Raw genomic sequence first — 23,875 nt, 5'->3', positions numbered from 1 at the left:
TTGGAAACTGTGTACATTTTGAACTGCCCTAAATTTCACTTAATCAGCTTTTGCCTGATTATGTTCACAAAAAGAAGTATCTCAGAAAATCCAACACATTGGACATTTTCCTTCATACTCTTAGGTTGATGCCAAAATTAAAATCCATTTGCTAACGCACAACAATATAGCAAACATGAGAGGGCAAGAGTTCCAAAAGTGGGTAATTCTTTATGAAACACATTTAGTAAAAGTAAAGAGCAATGGTTGTTAATTAATATTATGATTTTAAATGATTTAAAAAGTTTTTTTGGTCTCTTAAATGACAAAGATAATTTAGGACAGGTCATCTTTGTAAATGCCACTATGTTCAAGACTTATAGCTTGTATATATACCTGTACTAAAAGCCTTGCATATAATATGTAGCACAGAAGCTCAAGGAGAGCCTGAATAATTTTCTTCAACATAAGTCCATCATACTATCCAGCATACAGTCTTCAGTTTAATATTTATAAAGGGATTGTATGTCCACTAAGGAACAGCCATCTTACCCAGGTAGCCAAGGGATCTCATTCTCAATTTTAACTGAGATTTCCTGCCCTGCCCATTTTTCCCTCAGCTCTGAACACACTACTGCTTCCTGGAATCTCCAAGTCTGCTTCAGAAATGTAAGTGGCAGCCCTGCCAGAGACAGTTCAGGCCCCAAAAGCCAAGTAGAGATATTTATTATGAAACATGTAGTATTACAGCAAAAGTACAAGCTCAGAGTCAAAACAGCCTGAATGCCAGCTCCAGCTGATAAACTCTAGCTGGAGTGGCCTGGAAGAAATCTGTTTTCTCATCTGAAATTTGGAAACAATGTCTACTTCATTCCTAGACAAGAAATAAAAAGGATATTCTTCACTCCCGTAGCTTCAATTTCAGATTCAACACAAACAAGTGATTTCTTAAGCTCTTCCTTCAGCCAAAATGTCTCCCCAGAATAAAGGCACACTTGTTACTATACAAGTACACCCCATTTTATTGCACCTTATTGCACCTCACAGATATTTGAGTTTTCAACAGACTGAAGTTCTGTGGCAACCCTGTGTCAGAGCAAGTCTATCAGCAGCAAGAGCATTTATTCACTTTGTGTGTCTGTCACATTTTGGTAACTCTCACAGTATTTCAAACTTTTTCATTATTATTATATTTGTTACGGCAATCTTTCAACAGTGACCTTTGATTTTACTACTACAACTTGCTAAAGGCTCAGATGACAGTACTTCTAGCAATAACATATTTTTAAATTAAAGTATGTATTTATATGCAGAGTACATCATGAGAAACGCTGGACTGGAAGAAACACAGCTGGAATCAAGATTACAGGGAGAAATATCAATAACTTCAGATATGCAGATGACACCACCCTTATGACAGAAAGTGAAGAGGAACTAAAAAGCCTTTTGATGAAAGTGAAAGTGGAGAGTGAAAAAGTTGGCTTAAAGCTCAACATTCAGAAAACGAAGATCACAGCATCCGGTCCCATCACTTCATGGGAAATAGATGGGGTAACAGTGGAAACAGTGTCAGACTTTATTTTGGGGGGCTCCAAAATCACTGCAGATGGTGACTGCAGCCATGAAATTAAAAGACGCTTACTCCTTGGAAGAAAAGTTATGACCAACCTAGATAGCATATTCAAAAGCAGAGACATTACTTTGCCAACAAAGGTTCATCTAGTCAAGGCTATGGTTTTTCCTGTGGTCACGTATGGATATTAGAGTTGGACTGTGAAGAAAGCTGAGCGCCGAAGAATTGATGCTTTTGAACTGTGGTGTTGGAGAAGACTCTTGAGAGTCCCTTGGACTGCAAGGAGATCCAACCAGTCCATTCTGAAGGAGATCAGCCCTGGGATTTCTTTGGAAGGAATGATGCTAAAGCTGAAACTCCAGTACTTTGGCCACCTCATGCAAAGAGTTGACTCACTGGAAAAGACTCTGATGCTGGGAGGGATTGGGGGCAGGAGGAGAAGGGGACGACAGAGGATGAGATGGCTGGATGGCATCACTGACTGGATGGACGTGAGTCTGGGTGAACTCCGGGAGTTGGCGATGGACAGGAAGGTCTGGCGTGCTGTGATTCATGAGGTCGCAAAGAGTCGGACACAACTGATCGACTGATCTGATCTGATCTGATGTACTTTTTTTACACAACTTTACTGCACAGTTAATAGGCTACAGTGAGGTGTAAACATAACCTTTATGTGAAAAAAGGAAACACCCCAAAAAACCATATGACTCGCTTTACTATAATACTTGCTTCATTTCAGTGGTCTGGAACCAAACATACAATATCTTTAAGGTAAACCAATATATTAACTGCCCATTGGACAAGGCTACTTTGTTTTATCACCATATGAATCAGCACTGCTGCTGCTGCTAAGTTGCTTTAGTCGTATCCAACTCTGTGCAACCCCATGGATGGCAGCCCACCAGGCTCCCCCGTCCCTGGGATTCTCCAGGCAATAACACTGGAGTGGGTTGCCATTTCCTTCTCCAATGCATGAAAGTGAAAGTGAAAGTGAAGTCGCTCAGTCGTGTCGGACTCCTAGTGACTCCATGGACTGCAGCCCACCAGGCTCCTCCATCCATGGGATTTTCCAGGCAAGAGTACTGGAGTTGGGTGCCATTGCCTTGTCCATCAATCAGCACAACCTATACCAAATCTTTCATCCTATCCACCGACTGCAAGCCATGTTCTCCTCTGACATATCTTTGTTAATGGTACCATCCTTCAATCGGATACCTGTGTATAGCCTCAAACAATCTTCTCCATTACATCTCAGATCTAACTAGTTAGCAAACGCTATAATTATGTAAATTCTTCCTCTATAACTTTCCTTTCCCACTGCCACCAGATTAATGTGCATATTTTTGTAACTGTAGCTAAACAAATACCCTCTAGCAATGGCCCTCTAGTAAGTCATCCTATAAATCAGTGGTTCTTAAAGTATAACATGAATAAGAATCACCTGAAGGGCTTATTAAACTACAAATTGTTGGGCCCCACTCTCAGAGCCTCAATTCAGGTACACTGTGGGCACAGGAATTCACATTTCTAACGAGTTCCCAGGTGAGTCTGATGCAGATGCCAAAGCTGCTGGTCCTAGGACCGATATTTGAGAATCACTGATCTAGACAGATTCTGTGCTCAGGTGACTTTTAAACTAGCATAAATTTCTGGGAGCTTCGATCAGCAAATTCCTACAATGTTGTGTTGTTTCTGGTGTACCTGCTGCATGCTAAGTCGCTTAAATTGTGTCCGACTCTTTGTGACCCCAGGGACTGTAGCCTGCTAGGTTCCTCTGTCCATGGGATTCTCCAGGCAAGAATACTGGAGTGGGTTGCCATGCCCTTCTCCAGGGGATCTTCCCCACCCAGGGATCGAACCCATGTCTCTTGTTTCTCCTGCAATGGTAGGCGGGTTCTTTACCACTAGTGCCACCTGGGAACTCGCCCCTTTAGTACAGTGAAGTGAATTTCTGACATGTTCAAATTTCTATTTCAAAATATACACAATTGTATTACTATAAGGAAAAAAATACATAAAACATGTAGTACCAAGTTTGTTCCAGGAAATCATCCTCTTAGCTATTATAAACAAGAAATTTTTTGATCAGATTAGAAAAGGTATCAGTAATGATTTATTTTAAAAAGATAAGTTATGAATTATAATACTGATATGTGGAATTCTTAAAACAGGTTATATTCCAGAATTATAGGATTTATTATATGATAAACAACCTTACATATTAGTATATAAAAGATTATATGCTGAAAAAAAGAATGAATATTTTACACTACCTACAACCTTTTAGGCCAAAGAATAAGCCTCTGAATCATGATGTGAGTGCTCACTCAGTCGTGTCCAACTCTTTGCAACACCATGGACTGTAGCGCACCAGTCTCCTCTGTCAGTGGGATTTTTCAGGCAAGAATACTGGAGTCGGCTGCTATTTTCTCCTCCAGGGGATCTTCCCAACCCAGGCATCAAACTCCTGCATCTCCTTCATTAGCAAGCTGATTCTTTAACACTGGGCTACCTGGGCTTTGCCTGAATCATAATGAACGTTACTAAATGCATAATTAATTACTGAAGCACACATATAATTCTTAGTGATTTCTCTATGCAGTGATAACACTCTACACAATGGATGTTTTCCTGAAGTAAGCACTTAAACACACTAGAGTTCACTAATTTAGAAAGTCATTGGTAGATTCTTCTGTAAAACCAAAAATAAAGTCAATTCAATAAATATTGTGTTCCTTCTCTATCACACTAAAAATATACCATATTAGAGGACCACAAAGATGAACACCTACATTAGAGACTGCTACAATCATTAGGGTTGCCAAGTATTTTATAGAGAGCTAACTAATGAGCAATTCTCACTCATTAAGTAAGTAAGTAAGTAAGTAAGTAAGTACTTAAGTAAGTAAGCTCTAACTCAGGCTTCCCAGGTGGCACTAGGAGTAAATAATCCACTTGCCAATGCAGGAGACATAAGAGGTATGGGTTCGATCCCTGGGTTGGGAAGATCCTCTGGAGGAGGGCATGGAAACCCACTCAAGTATTCTTGCATGGAGAATCCCATGGACATTGGAGCCTGATGGGCTTATAGCCCAGAGGGTCGCAAAGAGTTGGACACAGCTAAAGCAACTCAATATATATGCATGCTCTAACTCTGAGGTTCCCAAACCTGGCTGTATATTAGAATCACCTAGAGAGTTTTTAAAGAGATGGGAATACTAGGCCACATGACCTGCCTCCTGAGAAATCTGTATGCAGGTCAGGAAACAACAGTTAGAACTGGACATGGAACAACAGACTGGTTCCAAATCAGTAAAGAGTACGTCAAGGCTGTATATTATCACCCTGCTTATTTAACATATATGCAGAGTACATCATGATAAATGCTGGGTTTCATAAAGCACAAGCTGGAATCAAGACTGCTGGGAGAAATATCAATAACCTCAGATATGTAGATGACACCACCCTTATGGCAGAAGGTGAAGAAGAACTAAAGAACCTCTTGATGAAAGTGAAAGAGGAGAGTGATAAAGTTGGCTTAAAGCTCAACATTCAGAAAATGAAGATCATGGCATCCGGTCCCATCACTTCATGGGAAACAGATGGGGAAACAGTGGAAACAGTGTCAGACTTTATTTTTGGGGGCTCCAAAATCACTGCAGATGGTGATTGCAGCCATGAAATTAAAAGCACGTACTCCTTGGAAGGAAAGTTATGACCAACCTATACAGCATATTCAGAGAAGGCAATGGCAACCCACTCCAGTATCCTTGCCTGGAGAATCCCAGAGATGGCGGAGCCTGGTGGGCTGCTGTCTATGGAGTCGAACAGAGTCGGACACGACTGAAGTGACTTAGCAGCAGCAGCAGACAGTATATTAAAAAGCAGAGACATCACTTTGCCAACAAAGGTCCGTCTAGTCAAGGCTATGGTTTTTCCAGTGGTCATGTATGGATGTGAGAAGGACTATAAAGAAAGCTGAGCACCAAAGAATTGATGCTTTTGAACTGTGGTGTTGGAGAAGATTCTTGAGAGTCCCTTGGACAGCAAGGCGATCCAACCAGTCCATCCTAAAGGAGATCAGTCCTGGGTGTTCATTGGAGGGATTGATGTTGAAGCTGAAACTCCAATACTTTGGCCACCTGATGCAAAGAGCAGACTCATTTGAAAAGACCCTGATGCTGGGAAAGATTGAAGGCAGGAGGAGAAGGGGACGACAGAGGATGAGATGATTGGATGGCATCACCAACTCAGTGGACGTGGGTCTGGGTGAACTCCGGGAGTTGGTGATGGACAGGGAGGCCTGGGGTGCTGCGGTTCATGGAGTTGCAAAGAGTCGGACACGACTAAGCGACTGAACTGAACTCATTTGAAAAGACCCTGATGCTGGGAAAGACTGAAGTGGGGAAGAGAAGGGGATGACAGAGGGTGAGATGGTTGGATGGCATCACCGACTCAATGGACATGAGTTTGAGTGAACTCTGGGAGTTGATGATGGATAGGGAGGCCTGGCATGCTGCAGTCCATGGGGTCACAAAGAGTCTGACATGACTGAGCAACTGAAATGAACTGAGAGAGCTTTTATCAAAAATACCTAGTCCAGGCCTCTGCCATTCCCCCTCTACCAAACTCCCCGGAAATTTTGATACATTTAAGGTTAAGGTTCATCATCAGTGCTTTTTTAAATGAACTCCAATCAATCCTACTATAGTCAAGACTGAAAACCAGGGAATTTTTTTTTTAATAAGAGGTCAATCTGAGTGTAAAAATTTATACAATACATACACGCATAATGAAAGCAATGCCTTCTTCCCTACCATTCTCCTCTCCTGCAAGGCTCAAATCCTAGCTGCCAGTTTCAAAGAAAAGAAAGAAAGCCTGGGTCTTTTAGAGGACATGTACAGTTTAGGGTAAAAGAAAAGTTTTTTAAAGGCTATGGAAAGCATAGATTAGGGCAGCTGCATGTGGAACAAATCCTCAGTAAGGCTGTTCTGCCTATACAATGACTTCTCAAATGACTGCATTTTCCCCTTGTCACTTTATTATACTACCTGAAATTCCATCATCCATGGACTCAATTCTCTGAACAATCATCATCTTACAAAAATGCCAATAGCCTAGAGATACTGCTTTTCCCTGTTAATCTATTTAATAAGATTATTTTTCTTGCTAATACATCAGGACAACATCAGGCAGATATAAGGAACTACTGTTCTGATAGTGGAGATGGGATGACATAATTCTGATATATAATATGAAACACTTTGGGTGGCAACATATACCTAAGTGACTCAAGGACATTTAAAGTTCAAGGAGAGTTTTTTAGTGAGTAGAAAGACAAATCAAGATATGAGTACCTGGACTGACAGGATCTCATCAAACTCTAAGATTGTAAGATGCTATGAAAACACCAAACACAAGCATCTCCTCTTTGCTTCTTCATAAGGACTTCCTTCCTCCTAAAACAAAGATCTTAGGCTAGTGGAGCTAACACATGAATTTTGTTATCTGTACTTTTAAGACTACAAATGACTCAAACTACTTTTAGAATTATAAATTGTACTTTTAAGACTACTGGACCACTTTCTAACACCATACACAAAAATAAACTCAAAATGGATTAAAGATCTAAACGTAAGACCAGAAACTATAAAACTCCTAGAGAAGAACATAGGCAAAACACTCCCTGACATACATCACAGCAGGATCCTCTATGACCCACCTCCCAGAATATTGGAAATAAAAGCAAAAATAAACAAATGGGACCTAATTAAACTTAAAAGCTTCTGCACATCAAAGGAAACTATTAGCAAGGTGAAAAGACAGCCTTCAGAATGGGAGAAAATAATAGCAAATGAAGCAACCGACAAACAACTAATCTCAAAAATATACAAGCAACTCCTACAGCTCAACTCCAGAAAAATAAATGACCCAATCAAAAAATGGGCCAAAGAACTAAATAGACATTTCTCCAAAGAAGACATACAGATGGCTAACAAACACATGAAAAGATGCTCAACATCACTCATTATCAGAGAAATGCAAATCAAAACCACTATGAGGTACCATTTCACACCAGTCAGAATGGCTGCGTTCCAAAAGTCTACAAATAATAAATGCTGGAGAGGGTGTGGAGAAAAGGGAACCCTCTTACACTGTTGGTGGGGATGCAAACTAGTACAGCCACTATGCAGAACAGGGTGGAGATTCCTTAAAAAACTGGAAATAGAACTGCCTTATGATCCAGCAACCCCACTGCTGGGCATACACACTGAGGAAACCAGAAGGGAAAGAGACACGTGTACCCCAATGTTCATCGCAGCACTGTTTATAATAGCCAAGACATGGAAGCAACCTAGATGTCCATCGGCAGATGAATGGATAAGAAAGCTGTGGTACATATACACAATGGAGTATTACTCAGCCCTTAAAAAGAATACATTTGAATCAGTTCTAATGAGGTGGATGAAACTGGAGCCTATTATACAGAGTGAAGTAAGCCAGAAGGAAAAACATAAATACAGTATACTAACGCATATATATGGAATTTAGAAAGATGGTAACAATAACCCGGTGTACGAGACAGCAAAAGAGACATTGATGTATAGAACAGTCTTATGGACTCTGTGGGAGAGGGAGAGGGTGGGAAGATTTGGGAGAATGGCAATGAAACATGTAAAATATCATGTAGGAAACGAGTTGCCAGTCCAAGTTCCATGCACGATACTGGATGCTTGGGGCTGGTGCACTGGGACGGCCCAGAGGGATGGTATGGGGAGGGAGGAGGGAGGAGGGTTCGGGATGGGGAACACATGTATACCTGTGGCGGATTCATTTTGATATTTGGCAAAACTAATACAATTATGTAAAGTTTAAAAATAAAATAAAATTAGAAAAAAAAAAAAGACTACGAACTTATTATAATTTGATTGTGTCTGGGTTTTTCCAATCAAATAGTAAACCTTAATGATGCAAGTTCAGAGAAGGAAATGGCAACCCACTCCAGTGTTCTTGCCTGGAGAATCCCAGGGACAGGGGAGCCTGCCGTCTACGGGGTCACATAGAGTCAGACACGACTGAAGTGACTTAGCAGCAATGATGCAAGTTAATCAGCAGGCATTTAATCTATCTAATAAACTGCTGAAGATGATTTGACATTATTACAATAGTAACTGCACTGCTGACAAGAACCATAATGATTCAATTTTAACTTGAAAAGCATTTAAAAACTGACACAGCTAAAGCAATACTTGCAGACAAATGTGTAGCCTTAAATACTTATATTAAAAAAAGAAGAAGAAAACAGCTGCAAATAAAAGAGATAAATAAGCATTCATCACAAATTTTAAAGTTTCCCAGGAAGGGAAAAAAGAGTAGAAATTTTACAAACTATAAAATAAATACATAATAGAAAGGAAAATCAAAGCTAACAGCTAGTTCTTTGAAAAGACTGATAAAGTTGATAAACCTCTAGCAGAACAGATGAAGAACAAAGGAGGAAAGACACAAATTTTTAAAAAAGAATAAAAAATGGGACAACTATGTTTCAAAAAAGTAATAGGATATTAAGGGCTTCCCTGGTGGCTCAATGGTAAAGAATTCACCTGCAATGCAGGAGACATGGGTTCCATCCCTGGTTGGGAAGATCCCCTGGAAAAGGAAATAGCAATCCACTCCAGTATTCTTGCCTAGGAAATTCCACAGACAAAGGAGTCTGGTGGGCTACAGTACATGGGGTCGCAGAAGAGTCAGACATGACTTAGCAACTAAACAACAACATTAGAATAGTAACAAAAACTTTTATACAGATAAGTTTGAAAATATAGATTAAATAGACAAATTCCCAGAATATGATCCTAACAAAAACTCAATAATTTAAAAATATTTTAAAGAAGTATTTGCATGTGAACTAAAAACAGAATTTAACCCCAAATTTAATGCTTGATGTGGCTTTGTTTGAGGCAAATTAGTATTACATGATTATAAAAGACATTAATGACATAAAAGACATTTATCAAATCTGAATTTGAGAAAGTTGAAATTTTCTTATATTTGTCTGTTTAAGTAATGAATCAATAGCTAACCAATAAAAGCTGGTCTCTGGTATCTCCCGGAGAGGGCAATAGCAACCCACTCCAGTACTCTTGCCTGGAAAATCCCAGAGATGGCGCAGCCTAGTGGGCTGCAGTCTATGGGGTCGCACAGAGTCGGACATGACTGAAGCGACTTAGCAGCAGCAGTAGCTGGTATCTCCAAAATAAAGAATATTATCATGCAATATCAACTATCAGTAGTGGATTTAATGAAAAAATAAAAAATCATGGAAATACAAAAGAAACCATATGTATAACCAGAAATACTAATTAAGAAAAAACTCCTCCCACACTTCTTAAAACTTCCCTGAGAATCGGGAGAAAACTGTAATATTCTCCTCCAAAAAACTGCAAATAAACACAAACTTTTGCACAGAATATTAAAAGGGCTCAAGGATCCCCTGATGCCCACATAAAAGCAGGTAGGAATTCCAGATAAGAATTTCAGAGCACCCAAAAGTCAGTAAAGCTAACATAACAAGAAAAATGTTAAATGCCATCCTCTTGAGAGCAAATTGAATTAAAAATATCACTACTAATAATAAATTGAGGCACCTGGAGGTAAATTTTCATTGGAGAGGCTTAAATGATACATATGAATCAAATCAAAAGAAAAAATACTCATCTCTAAAGAAATACACCTGTCAAGATTTATCTCAAATGATCTCTCTCTCATTAAACTTCTTACCTACTGCTTCCAACCTAGAGCACGCTGTACCTTATCTAAATCCCGCATATCCCTGACATGTATCACAGACTTCTGAGTAGGCGCCTTCTCCCTTGGTAGGCACTTTCGATATCCCATGAACTTCCCTGGTGGCCCAGTGGTAAGTAACCCGCCTGTCAAGCAGGAGACGCAGGTTCAGTCCCTGGGTTGGGAAGATCCCATGGAGAAGGAAATGGCAACCAACTCCAGTAGTCTTGCCTGGGAAACCAGGGACAGGAGAGCCTTGTGGGCTACACTGTATGGGGTCGCAAAGAGTAAACAAACAACAACAAAGCTATTCCACAAGAAATTAATCTCTCCTGTATTCCTGCAGTGCTCAGAAGTCAAAATTGGTGCAGCCACTGAAATATCAGATCAGCAATGAAACAAGGATCTTGTGAACTCAAAGCTTTAGAGGTACAGTGACAGAAATCACTTGTAATAGAACTATTCTTAAGCGAACAAGAATAATTTACAATAATTTACTATGTTGCCCAGGAGAAAAAAATATATAATTAGAATATGTCGGTCACGTCATTAAAAACACAGGGGAAGCAGAAAGTTTGTTAAATAAGAAATAAAAAATAAATTCGGTATCTAAATAAATAAAAGAAAACGTAAACCTCCAACTTGGATGCTGTTTTGACAACAATCATATAACCGTCTTTATCCAACTGCATTTTGGATCAGCTGATTTGTTTGCTTAAGACATCAAAAGGAATTTTACTTGTGAAAATTTTCATCCGTTTCCTCCAGATGTAAGAGGATCTCCTCGGCGCACTCCAGGGAGGGAGCACCCGTGATTTTCTCCTTCACGCTCTGGAACAACTGCCTCAACATCGCCTGCAGCATCGCTTCGTCCTCACCAGAGAAGTGAGCCATTCTCTGTCAAAATCAACGTCCACGCCCGTTACCGAGGGTCCCGGCGAACGCCGCGCCCCGCGCACGCGCGTTCCCACCCAGCAGCCGGCGTACAGCGCCGTTCCCCGGGAGACCGCGGCCGGCGCTCAGGGGCGGGCCCTCAGCTGCCGGAGCGTCGTTCAGGAAAGCAAATTACCTTGCGTTGGGGAAACAAGAATCCTTGACGTCCCACCTTTGGCACTCGTCGCTTTTTTTACCAACAGAATTCAAGCTGCCCCGATTAACGGCAAAAAAGAGATTCCAAAGTCTCTGCGGGTGGACCTGACGGCGGCACGTCAGCGCTACGCGTGACGTCATCGCGTTGCCGTGACGAATCCCTACGGGAGTGAGTGAGGCTTGACAACCTGCCCGGGCACCTACAGGAAGTTTTAGGTGCGCTCCTTGAAAAGGTTGTAGGTGGGCGGGAAAAGAGAGTGCGAAGAGAAAGGGGTCAATAAAAGAAAGTAATTGAAGTGAAACTGAAAGCAGCTTGAAAAGTTTTAATCGAGTGAATGGTATTGAAGTGTTGCAATGCTTTCTCCTTCAAACAGCTAACATCCGTTGACTCCTTACCAATCATCTTGCTAGGAACTATGGAGAAGAGGACACTTCACAGTCTTAACAGATAAGGAGTCAGCGACTGCAACACAGTGTAATTAAGTGTTACGCTAGAGAAATGCACCAGGTATGTGCCGGAAAAAAAAACCCAAATCACCTATTAACCCAAAGAAGAGTTAAGGAAAGAACTAAAGAGAACATAAACTGGACGTGCAGAGGGTAGGGTCCTGAGGAAGTGTAGCCTATTCCAGTACTGGAATTTGTAGAATTAGAAAGAGGAGGTGAGAAGTCTATAGAAGTAAAAGGGCCATATAAGAAAGGGTCATATTTGGCACATTCAAGGGATTGGAGATCCAACGAGTCCATCCTAAAGGAAATCAGTCCTGAATAGACAAAGGAAGGACTGATGCTGACGCTAAAGCTCCAATAGTTGGGCCACCTGATGAGAAGAACTGACTCATTGGGAACGAGCCTGATCCTTGGAAAGATTGAAGGCGGGAGGGGAAGAGGACAACAGATGATAAGATGGTTGGGTGGCATCACCAACTCGATTGACATGAGTTTGAGTAGGCTCCGGGAGTTGGTGATGGACAGGGAGGTCTGGCATACTGCAGTCCATGGGGTCGCAAAGAGTCAGACTCGACTGAGTGACTGAACTGAACTGAACTGAACTGAATTGATTTTCTTCTAAGAGTCCGACATGACCTATTGTATAGCATATGGCACTGTGCTCAGTGTTATGTGCCAACCTGGATGGGAGAGGGGATTGGTCTGGGGGGAATGGATACATGTATATGTATGGCTGAGTCCTACGCTGTTCACCTGAAACTACCACAATATTGTTAATTGGCTATATCTTAATACAAAATAAAAAGTTTGCAAAACAAGTTTTTAAAAAGCTAAAGCAAGGTAGCCATTTTAAATTTACAAAATTAGCAGTATTAGAGCATATATACATTTAGGGTTGAACAATATGAAGTGAAATAATTACTCCTTTATTGTGTTATTACGAGTATACATAGGCGAAATCTTGGAAATGAAACTGGAAATGTATATTGAGAACTTTTGACTCAGTAATTTTATTTCTAAGAATCTACTCCAAGGATCAGAGATATAGTTTATTATGAGAATGTTTACTAATAGGTTATTTGTAACTTTAAAAAAACTGGAAAACCTAAGTATTTCAGAATATGTTGAAGGTTAAATAAATTATGGCATAGGCATATGCTGTTAGTATCAATCATTCTAAAAAAACGTTTCCTATGAATGTTTAATAAGAAGGAATTATTCACATTTTAAGTGGAAAAGTTTGAACCTAAAATTGTATACATTCCTCTATTTACTGAGTGTCTGTAATGTGCCATGCATGATTATATACTAGGCAATACACATATCTTGGGCTTCCTGGTGGCTCAGTGGTAAAGAATCCTCCTGCCATTGCAAGAGACCCAGGAGACAGAGTTGCGATTCAACCCCTGCTTCAGGAAGATCCCCTGGAGGAGGAAATGGCAACCACTCCAGTATTCTGGCCTAGAAAATTCCATGGATAGAGGAGACTGGCAGGCTGTAGTCCAAAGGGTCGCAAAGAGTCAGACTTGAACACACACACACACACACACACACACACACACCTTACAATCTCAGATGAAAACATCTTTGCCATAATTGTGATATTAGTATATATAATGCTATGCCTAACAAATTCTTAGTCCAAGGATAGAATAAATGCACTAAATTCTCCTCCACTGTGGAAGAAAGTCAATTCTGTTCAGTTCAGTTCAGTCACTTAGTCGTGTCTGACTCTGTGACCCCATGGACTACAGCATGCCAGACCTCCCTGTCCATCATCAACTCCCAGAGTTTACTCAAACTCATGTCCATTGAGTCGGTGATGCCATCCAGCCATCTCATTCTCTGTCATCCTCTTCTCCTCCCACCTTCAGTCTTTCCCAGCATGAGGATCTTTTCAAATGAGTCAGCTCTTCACATCAGGTGACCAAAGTACTGGAGTTTCAGTTTCAGCATCAGTCCTTCCAATGAACACTCAGGACTGATCTCCTTTAGGATGGATTGGTTGGATCTCCTTGCTGTCCAAGGGACTCTCAGGAATCTTCTCCAACACCACAGTTCAAAAGCATCAATTCTTTGGTGTTCAGCTTTCTTTATAGATTAAGTCTAAAGTCGGTAAATTGCTAAATAAAGGCATAGTTGAATTCTATTGAATTAATGAGAAAACTATCAAGACAAGTATTAATAAAAACAAACATTTGAGTATGGTTGCCTCTGAGAGGTTGGAACAGCAATGGAGTTGGGGCAGCAATGAGGCAGAGGCACTTGCTTTTTGTTATAAGTCCTGCTACACTGACTTTTATTAATGCATATTTTTACTTCCATTTTAAAAACAGAATGCCCTTTTAGAGTTGGTAGTACATGGAGATACGATAAATGGCACTATTCTTTCCCAACCAAGGTAAGAACTGAGAGGCAAACATAGGACGCCAACAGCTGGAGATAAAATAAGATTACAAGTTTAATTCAAAAATGTGACTGATGTATGTGGCACAACAGGCTTGCTGATGTTTCACCACTAAATTAGCATTTACCCACCCAGCCACATGTATAACTATAAAATAATAGGCCACCCCTACTGAGGCAGATGGAAAGCAGAAAACACTGCCTGTAACCTGCACATCAGTTCAGTTCAGTCGCTCAGTCGTGTCCAACTCTTTGCGACCCTATAAATTGCAGCATGTCAGGCCTCCCTGTCCATCACCATCTCCTGGAGTTCACTCAAACTCATGTCCATCGAGTCGGTGATGCCATCCAGCCATCTCATCCTCTGTCATCCCCTTCTCCTCCTGCCCCCAATCCCTCCCAGCATCAGAGTCTTTGCCAATGGGTCAACTCTTCGCATGAGGTGGCCAAAGTTTCAGCTTTAGCATCATTCTTTCCAAAGAACACTCAGGATTGATCTCCTTTAGAATGGACTGGTTGGATCTCCTTGCAGTCCAAGGGACTCTCAAGAGTCTTCTCCAACACCACAGTTCAAAAGCATCAATTCTTTGGCACTTAGCTGTCTTCACAACCCAACTCTCACATCCATACATGAATACTGGAAAAACCATAGCCTTGACTAGACGGACCTTTGTTGGCAAAGTAGTGTCTCTGCTTTTCTTTGTGTGTGTGTGTGTGTCTCTGCTTTTCAATATGCTATCTAGGTTGGTCATAGCTTTCCTTCCAAGGAGTAAGCGTCTTTTAATTTCATGGCTGCAGTCAACATCTGCAGTGATTTTGGAGCCCAGAAAAATAAAGTCTGACACTGTTTCCACTGTTTCCCCATCTATTTCCCATGAAGTGATGGGACCAGATGCCATGATCTTCGTTTTCTGAATGTTCAGCTTTAAGCCAACTTTTTCACTCTCCTCTTTCATTTTCATCAAGAGGCTTTTTAGTTCCTCTTCACTTTCTGCCATAAGGGTGGTGTTATCTGCATATCTGAGGTGACTGATATTTCTCCCGGCAATCTTGAGTCCAGCTTGTGCTTCTTCCAGCCCAGCATTTCTCATGATGTACTCTGCATATAAGTTAAATAGTGGGGTGACCATATACAGCCTTGATGTACTCCTTTTCCTATTTGGAACCAGTCTGTTGTTCCATGTCCAGTTCTGTTGCTTCCTGACCTGCATATAGGTTTCTCAAGAGGCAGGTCAGGTGGTCTGGTATTCCCATCTCTTTCAGAATTGTCCACAGTTTATTGTGATCCACACAGTCAAGGCTTTGGCATAGTCAATAAAGCAGAAATAGATGTTTTTCTGGAACTCTCTTGCTTTTTCCATGATCCAGTAGATATTGGCAATTTGATCTCTGCACATAGGCTGAGACTAAGAAAAAAAAAAAAAGAATTCAGCAGACGTACTCTGTTTCTTTTCCCAGAGTCACTGATCATCTCTATAAAATTACTCACAGCCTATCTCTTACTCAAACACATTTATCTTCCATGTGCTAGGTACTTTGCTATATGCTATGCTTGCATCAGTGAATAAGATATGTAAGACAAGTCTGCTGTCCTCAATAGCTCACAGTCTGATAGACATGTTACACGTAAGGGAGACTTATTTACAAATAATTAGACAAGATGCTGTGTATGATCTTGAATGATTCCCTCCAGTTCTAAACATCTGTGTTTGGAGAGTCTGTTCAGTTTATCAATTAGTTGTCCGTAGTAGTTTTATTGATTTTCCTTAACCTTGGCTTGCAATACTTGCATTATCTAAGTGAAGCTGTAATAGTTTAATTGAAAATCTTCAGTTGCCTGTGTTTATCCCCTTATTATTTTTGAAATTATTTTCTAGGCCAGTTTTCTTTCATATAGAAATTTAAAATAGCCTTTGTGTTCTATAGTAGTTAATATTTGTAGTTGCATATCCTTTCATTAGGATAATGCATTTTAAAGATAGAAAGGAACTAAAATAATATTGAATTGCAGTAAGTAATCAGTTTAATAGAATTTGGTAACTTGAGGTTTTCCATAAAATCTGAGTTATTGTTTTTCTATTAGGTTGGTGCAAAAGTAATTGCTCCAAATCATTCAAGCTAGGCTTCAGCATTCCATGTATCTCCAGATGTACAAGATAGATTTAGAAAAGGCACAGGAACCAGAGATCAAATTGCCAACATCTGTTAGATCATAGAGAAAGCAAGGGAATTCCAGAAAAACATCTGCTTCATTGTCTATGCTGAAGCCTTTGACTGTGTGGATCACAACAAACTGTGGAAAATTCTTCAAGACATGGGAACATCAGAATTCTTACCTGCCTCCTGAGAAACCTGTATACAGGTCAAGAAACAACAGTTAGAACTGGATATGAAACAGTGGACTGGTTCAAAATTGGGAAAGGAGTACAACATAGCTCTATATTGTCACCCTCGTTATTTAACTTCTATACAAAGTACACCATGCGAAATGCAAGGCTGGATGAAGCACAAGCTGAAATTAAGATTGCCAGGAGAAATATCAACAACCTCAGATATGCAGATGATACCACTCTAATGCCAGAAAGCAAAGAGTAACCAAAGAGCCTCTTGATGAGGATGAAAGAGGAGAGTGAAAAAGCTGGCCTAAAACTCAGTATTCATAAAACTAAGATCATGGCATCTGGTCCCATCACTTCATGGCAAATAGAAGGGGAAAAAGTGGAAACAGTGGCAAATTTTATTTTCTTGGGCTCAAAAATCATTGTGGATGGTGACTGCAGTCATGAAATTAAAAGACACTTACTCCTTGGAAGAAAAGTTATGATAAACCTAGACAGCATATTAAAAAACAGAGACATCACTTTGCTGACAAAGATCCATCTAGTCAAAGCTAAGGTTTTTTTCAGTAGTCATGTAAAAATGTGAGAGTTGGACCATAAAGAAGGCTGAGTACCGAAGAATTTATGCTCTCAAACTGTGGTGCTGGAGAAGACTCTTGAGAATCCCTTGGACAGCAAGGAGATCAAACCAGTCAACCCAAAAGGAAATCAACCCTTCCAAATTTGGAAGGACTTATGCTGAAGCTGAAGCTCCAATATTTTGGCTGCCTGATGTGAAGAACTAACTCATTTGAAAAGACCCTGATGCTGGAAAAAACTGAGGGCAGGAGGAGAAGAGGGCAACAGAGGATGAGATGGTTGGATGGCATCACTGACTCAATGGACATGAGTTTGAGCAAACTCTGGGAGATAGTGAAGGACAGGGAAATTGGTCATGCTGCAGTCTTTGGGGTCACAAGAGTCAGACATGACTTAGCATCTGAACAACTCTAGTATCCATAATTCTGCCTGGTATATAGCTTTCTAGAGTATTTGTTGAATGGATGGATGAATAAATGAACATAGAAGAGAAGTCAGGAAATGATCTGGATGATGGCAAAGACAAATGTCAGAATGGCAGACCTGATAGAGTGGAGTGAGACTCCAGCTATCCACACACAAAAAGAGCTCTGGAGTCCAACTTTAGCAACACAGTGAAACAAAGAAGAAAACCTGAGAATCACTGCACATCAAGAGAAGGAAGACAGCTTCATTTTGTCTGCATCATCCATTACTCAGCACCAAGAGGGAACTTCCCAGATAAGAAGAGTTCTTCTTACCAGGAAAGGAAAAGTAAGCTTCCCCAGCCTTTAGGGCACCACATGAAATTCCCTTTTTGATTTTACCCCACCTAGATTCAGCAAAGCTGAGACATATATAGAGACTACAGAGATGGCTAGGGACATGGAAGAAAACCACAGGTTACCAATTGCAGTCATGCAGTGAGAGAGACTGTGGTGTATAGTGACCCATGTTGCAGACAAATGAAGATTTTACTACTTAAAAAATAAAACAACAACAACAACAAAAAAAAAAAAACCAGACAGCACAGCTGTGGCAAACCTCCCAGCAGTGATGCTCTACTCAGGATGACAGACTGGATCCCTGCAGCTGACTCCTACCACTATATGCACACCTGGGGTTACCTCCCCCAGCTGTGCACTTGCACACTGCCAACCTGATATTTATCATTAACATCCACTGCAGTGCACATATCTGCAGACATGGGAGAGCATGCCAATAGCCAGGGCCCCACAGCTGCTTTGGGACCTGGATCAGGTTTTCTCTTCTGTCACTGGTCTGCAAAATTGTGCTCCAGGGCCTACTCTCACCACTACTATTCAACAAAGTACTGGAAATCCTAACCAGAGAAATCGGGCAAGAAAAAGAAATAAAAGATGTCTTATTTGGAAATGAAAAAAGTAAAATTGTCTTTGTTTGCAGGTAATATAATCTTAAATACAGAAAATCCTGAAGCCTCCACCAAAAGACTGTTGGAACTAATAAACAAATATTGTGAAGTTGTAGGATACAAAATCAACATATAGAAATTATAATAGTTGTTTTTCTATACTCTAACTGCAATATTTCAAAAAAGTAAATTTTTAAAAAAGTCTTATTCACAGTAGCATCAAAAAACAATAAAATACTTAGGAATAAATTTAACCAAGGAAGTGAAAGATCTATACACTAAAACAATAAGACTTCAATGAAAGAAACTGAAAAACACAACCAAATGGAAAGATATCCCATGGTTTATGGGTCAAGAATTAATATTGTTAAAATGTTTATACTCTCCAAAGTCATCTATAGATTCAATACAGTATCTATCAAAATTCTAATACATTTTCACAGAAATAGAAAAAGCAGTTCTAAAAATTATATGGAACCATAAAAGACCCCAAATAGCCAAAGCAGTCCTGAGAAAGAGGAACAAAGCTGGAGGTATCAGACTCCTGATTCAAAATCATACTATAAAACTATAGAAATCAAAACAATATGGTACTGACATAAAAATAAACAGATAGACCAATGGAAGAGAATCTAAGAGCCCAGAAATAAGTCCTCACAATACAGTCAACTAATATTTAACAAGAGATCTCTTCAATAAATAGTGTTGGGAAATATATAAATACATGCAAAACGATAACACTGATGTCTATCTTACACCACTCACAAAAACTAACTGAAAAGTCCAGGACTTAAACATAAAAACTGAAACCACAAAACTCTTATAAAAAACACAGGTGTGTGCTCTCTTCGGCAGCACATATACTAAAATTGGAATGATACAGAGAAGATTAGCATGGCCCCTGTGCAAGGATGACACGCAAATTCGTGAAGCATTCCATATTTTTAGGAACATACCTCAACATAATAAAAGCTATATATGACAAACCCACAGCAAACATTATCCTCAATGGTGAAAAATTGAAAGCATTTCCTCTAAAGTCAGGAACAAGACAAGGGTGCCCACTTTCACCATTACTATTCAACATAGTTTTGGAAGTTTTGGCCACAGCAATCAGAGCAGAAAAAGAAATAAAAGGAATCCAAATTGGAAAAGAAGAAGTAAAACTCTCACTATTTGCAAATGACATGATCCTCTACATAGAAAACCCTAAAGACTCCACCAGAAAATCACTAGAACTAATCAATGACTATAGTAAAGTTGCAGGATATAAAATCAACACACAGAAATCCCTTGCATTCCTATACACTAATAATGAGAAAACAGAAAGAGAAATTAAGGAAACAATTCCATTCACCATTGCAACAGAAAGAATAAAATACTTAGGAATATATCTACCTAAAGAAACTAAAGACCTATATATAGAAAACTATAAAACACTGGTGAAAGAAATCAAAGAGGACACTAATAGATAGAGAAATATACCATGTTCATGGATTGGAAGAATCAATATAGTGAAAATAAGTATACTACCCAAAACAATTTATAGATTCAGTGCAATCCCTATCAAGCTACCAACAGTATTCTTCACAGAGCTAGAACAAATAATTTCACAATTTGTATGGAAATACAAAAAAACTCGAACAGCCAAAGCGATCTTGAGAAAGAAGAATGGAACTGGAGGAATCAACCTACCTGACTTCAGGCTCTACTACAAAGCCACAGTCATCAAGACAGTATGGTACTGGCACAAAGACAGAAATATAGATCAATGGAACAAAATAGAAAGCCCAGAGATAAATCCACACACATATGGACACCTTATCTTTGACAAAGAAGGCAAGAATATACAATAGATTAAAGACAATCTCTTTAACAAGTGGTGCTGGGAAATCTGGTCAACCACTTGTAAAAGAATGAAACTAGAACACTTTCTAACACCATACACAAAAATAAACTCAAAATGGATTAAAGATCTAAACATAAGACCAGAAACTATAAAACTCCTAGAGGAGAACATAGGCAAAACACTCTCTGACATACATCACAGCAGGATCCTCTATGACCCACCTCCCAGAATATTGGAAATAAAAGCAAAAATAAACAAATGGGACCTAATTAAACTTAAAAGCTTCTGCACATCAAAGGAAACTATCAGCAAGGTGAAAAGACAGCCTTCAGAATGGGAGAAAATAATAGCAAATGAAGCAACTGACAAACAACTAATCTCAAAAATATACAAGCAACTCCTACAGCTCAACTCCAGAAAAATAAATGACCCAATCAAAAAATGGGCCAAAGAACTAAATAGACATTTCTCCAAAGAAGACATACAGATGGCTAACAAACACATGAAAAGATGCTCAACATCACTCATTATCAGAGAAATGCAAATCAAAACCACTATGAGGTACCATTTCACACCAGTCAGAATGGCTGCAATCCAAAAGTCTACAAATAATAAATGCTGGAGAGGGTGTGGAGAAAAGGGAACCCTCTTACACTGTTGGTGGGAATGCAAACTAGTACAGCCACTATGGAGAACAGTGTGGAGATTCCTTAAAAAACTGGAAGTAGAACTGCCTTATGATCCAGCAATCCCACTGCTGGGCATACACACTGAGGAAACCAGAAGGGAAAGAGACACGTGTACCCTAATGTTCATCGCAGCACTGTTTATAATAGCCAGGACATGGAAGCAACCTAGATGTCCATCAGCAGATGAATAGATAAGAAAGCTGTGGTACATATACACAATGGAGTATTACTCAGCCCTTAAAAAGAATACATTTGAATCAGTTCTAATGAGGTGGATGAAACTGGAGCCTATTATACAGAGTGAAGTAAGCTAGAAGGAAAAACACCAATACAGTATACTAATGCATATATATGGAATTTAGAAAGATGGTAATAATAACCCAGTGTACGAGACAGCAAAAGAGACATTGATGTATAGAACAGTCTTATGGAGTCTGTGGGAGAGGGAGAGGGTGGGAAGATTCGGGAGAATGGCATTGAAACATGTAAAATATCATGTAAGAAACGAGTTGCCAGTCCAGGTTCGATGCACGATACTGGATGCTTGGGGCTGGTGCACTGGGATGACCCAGAGGGATGGTATGGGGAGGGAGGAGGGCGGAGGGTTCAGGATGGGGAACACATGTATACCTGTGGCGGATTCATTTTGATATTTGGCAAAACTAATACAATTATATAAATTTTAAAAATAAAATAAAATTTTAAAAAATTTAAAAAAAATAGGTGAAAAGCTTCTTGACAAAACTTTGGCAAATTGTCTTTTTGTGTATGACACCAAAAGCAAAAATAAATAAGTAGGAGCAAATAAAACTAAACAGCACAGAAAAAGAAACAAGAAAGTGAAAAGTTGGCCTACCAAATGGGAGTAAACATTTACAAATTATATCTGATAAAGGGCTAATATCCAAAATACATTAAAAAAATTTCATACAACTCAAAAGCAAACCATCCAGTTAAAAACTGAGCAGAGGAACTAATTAGATATTTTTCCAAAGAAGACATACAAGTGGCCAATAGATACATGAAAAGTTGATCATCACTAGTCACTATGTCGGAGAAGGCAATGGCACCCCACTCCAGTAATCTTGCCTGGAAAATCCCATGGACGGAGGAGCCTGGAAGACTGCAGTCTATGGGGTCGATGAGGGTTGGACACGACTGAGCGACTTCACTTTCACTTTTCACTTTCATGCATTGGAGAAGGAAATGGCAACCCACTCCAGTGTTCTTGCCTGGAGAATCCCAGGGACGGGGGAGCCTGGTGGGCTGCCGTCTATGGGGTTGCACAGAGTCAGACAAGACTGAAGTGACTTAGTAGTAGTAGTAGTCACTATGTACATACAAGTCAGAACCACAGTGAGATATTATCTCACACCTCTTAAAATCCCAGTCATCAAAATGACAAGAGATAAAAAGCACTGGTAAATATGTGGAGAAAGGGAACCTTCGTGCACTGTTGATGGCCATGTATAAATTGGTTCATCCACTATAGAAAGCAGTATGGAAGTTCCTCAAAAAATTAAAAATTGGACTTCCTTCGTAGTGCAGTGGATAAGAATCCATCTGACAATGCAGAGTACATGGATTCAATACCTTGTCCAGGAAGATTCCATGTACGAAAGAGCAACTGAGCCCATGTGTCACAACTACTCAACTTGCATTCTAGAACTGAACTGAACGGAACCGGAGCCTCAACTACTTAGCCTGCATGCCACAACTACCCTGCCTAGAGCCTGCGTTTCACCAGAGAAGCCACCTCAATGAGAAGCTCACACACCACAATCAAGAGTGGCCCCCTACTCGCCACAGCTAGAGAAAGCTGGAGGCCTGAGCAAAGCAATGAAGACCCAGCATAGTCAAAAATAAATTAAAAAAAAATTACCATTATGAAAGATCAACCTAACCCAGTCACCACATGTTAAAAATAAAGTCTCTTAAACAATGTAACCCATCAGTTCAGTTCAGTCGCTCAGTCGTGTCTGACTCTTTGCAACCCCATGAATCGCAGCACGCCAGGCCTCCCTGTCCATCGCCAACTCCCGGAGTTCACTCAGACTCACATCCATCAAGTCAGTGATGCCATCCAGCCATCTCATCCTCTGTCGTCCCCTTCTCCTCCTGCCCCCAATGCCTCACAGCATCAGAGTCTTTTCCAATGAGTCAACTCTTCGCATGAGGTGGCCAAAGTACTGGAGTTTCAGCTTTAGCATCATTCTTTCCAAAGAAATCCCAGGGCTGATCTCCTTCAGAATGGACTGGTTGGATCTCCTTGCAGTCCAAGGTACTCTCAAGTCTTCTCCAACACCACAGTTCAAAAGCATCAATTCTTCAGTGCTCAGCCTTCTTCACAGTCCAACTCTCACATCCATACATGACCACTGGAAAAATCATAGCCTTGACTAGACAGACCTTTGTTGGCAAAGTAATGTCTCTGCTTTTCAATATGCTATCTAGATTGGTCATAACTTTTCTTCCAAGGAGTAAGCGTCTTTTAATTTCATGGCTGCAGTCACCATCTGCAGTGATTTTGGAGCCCCCCAAAATAAAGTCTGACACTGTTTCCACTGTTTCCCCATCTATTTCCCATGAAGTGATGGGACCAGATGCCATGATCTTAGTTTCCTGAATGTTGAGCTTTAAGCCAGCTTTTTCACTCTCCTCTTTCACCTTCATCAAGAGGCTTTTTAGTTCCTCTTCACTTTCTGCCATAAGGGTGGTGTCATCTGCATATCTGAGGTGGTTGATATTTCTCCTGGAAATCTT

General features: G+C 40.1%; 1 protein-coding gene and 1 non-coding gene across 2 annotated transcripts in view; one reads left to right on the top strand and one right to left on the bottom strand.

Annotated features, from left to right (window-relative positions):
* Nucleotides 1-11,545, bottom strand: part of TBC1D32 (TBC1 domain family member 32) — a 215,902-nt gene extending 204,357 nt beyond the window's left edge. Inside the window, exons 1-2 of the mRNA XM_070376353.1 lie at nt 11,409-11,545; nt 11,079-11,236 (exon numbers count right to left, since the gene is read on the bottom strand). Coding sequence (XP_070232454.1) covers nt 11,079-11,233 — 155 coding nt within the window. The 5' untranslated portion in view covers nt 11,234-11,236; nt 11,409-11,545. The remainder of the gene's footprint in view (nt 1-11,078; nt 11,237-11,408) is intronic.
* A 7,868-nt stretch (nt 11,546-19,413) lies between these two features.
* LOC138989273 (U6 spliceosomal RNA) lies at nt 19,414-19,520 on the top strand. The gene has a single exon (XR_011465512.1). It is a non-coding gene; the product is annotated as a U6 spliceosomal RNA (small nuclear RNA).
* Nucleotides 19,521-23,875: the final 4,355 nt, after the last annotated feature.

Source organism: Bos mutus, chromosome 9 (genome assembly GCF_027580195.1).
Source record: "Bos mutus isolate GX-2022 chromosome 9, NWIPB_WYAK_1.1, whole genome shotgun sequence".
NCBI lineage: Eukaryota > Metazoa > Chordata > Mammalia > Artiodactyla > Bovidae > Bos > Bos mutus.
The sequence above is the reverse complement of the archived record's forward strand: the minus strand, read 5'-3'. Positions and strand labels throughout refer to the sequence as shown.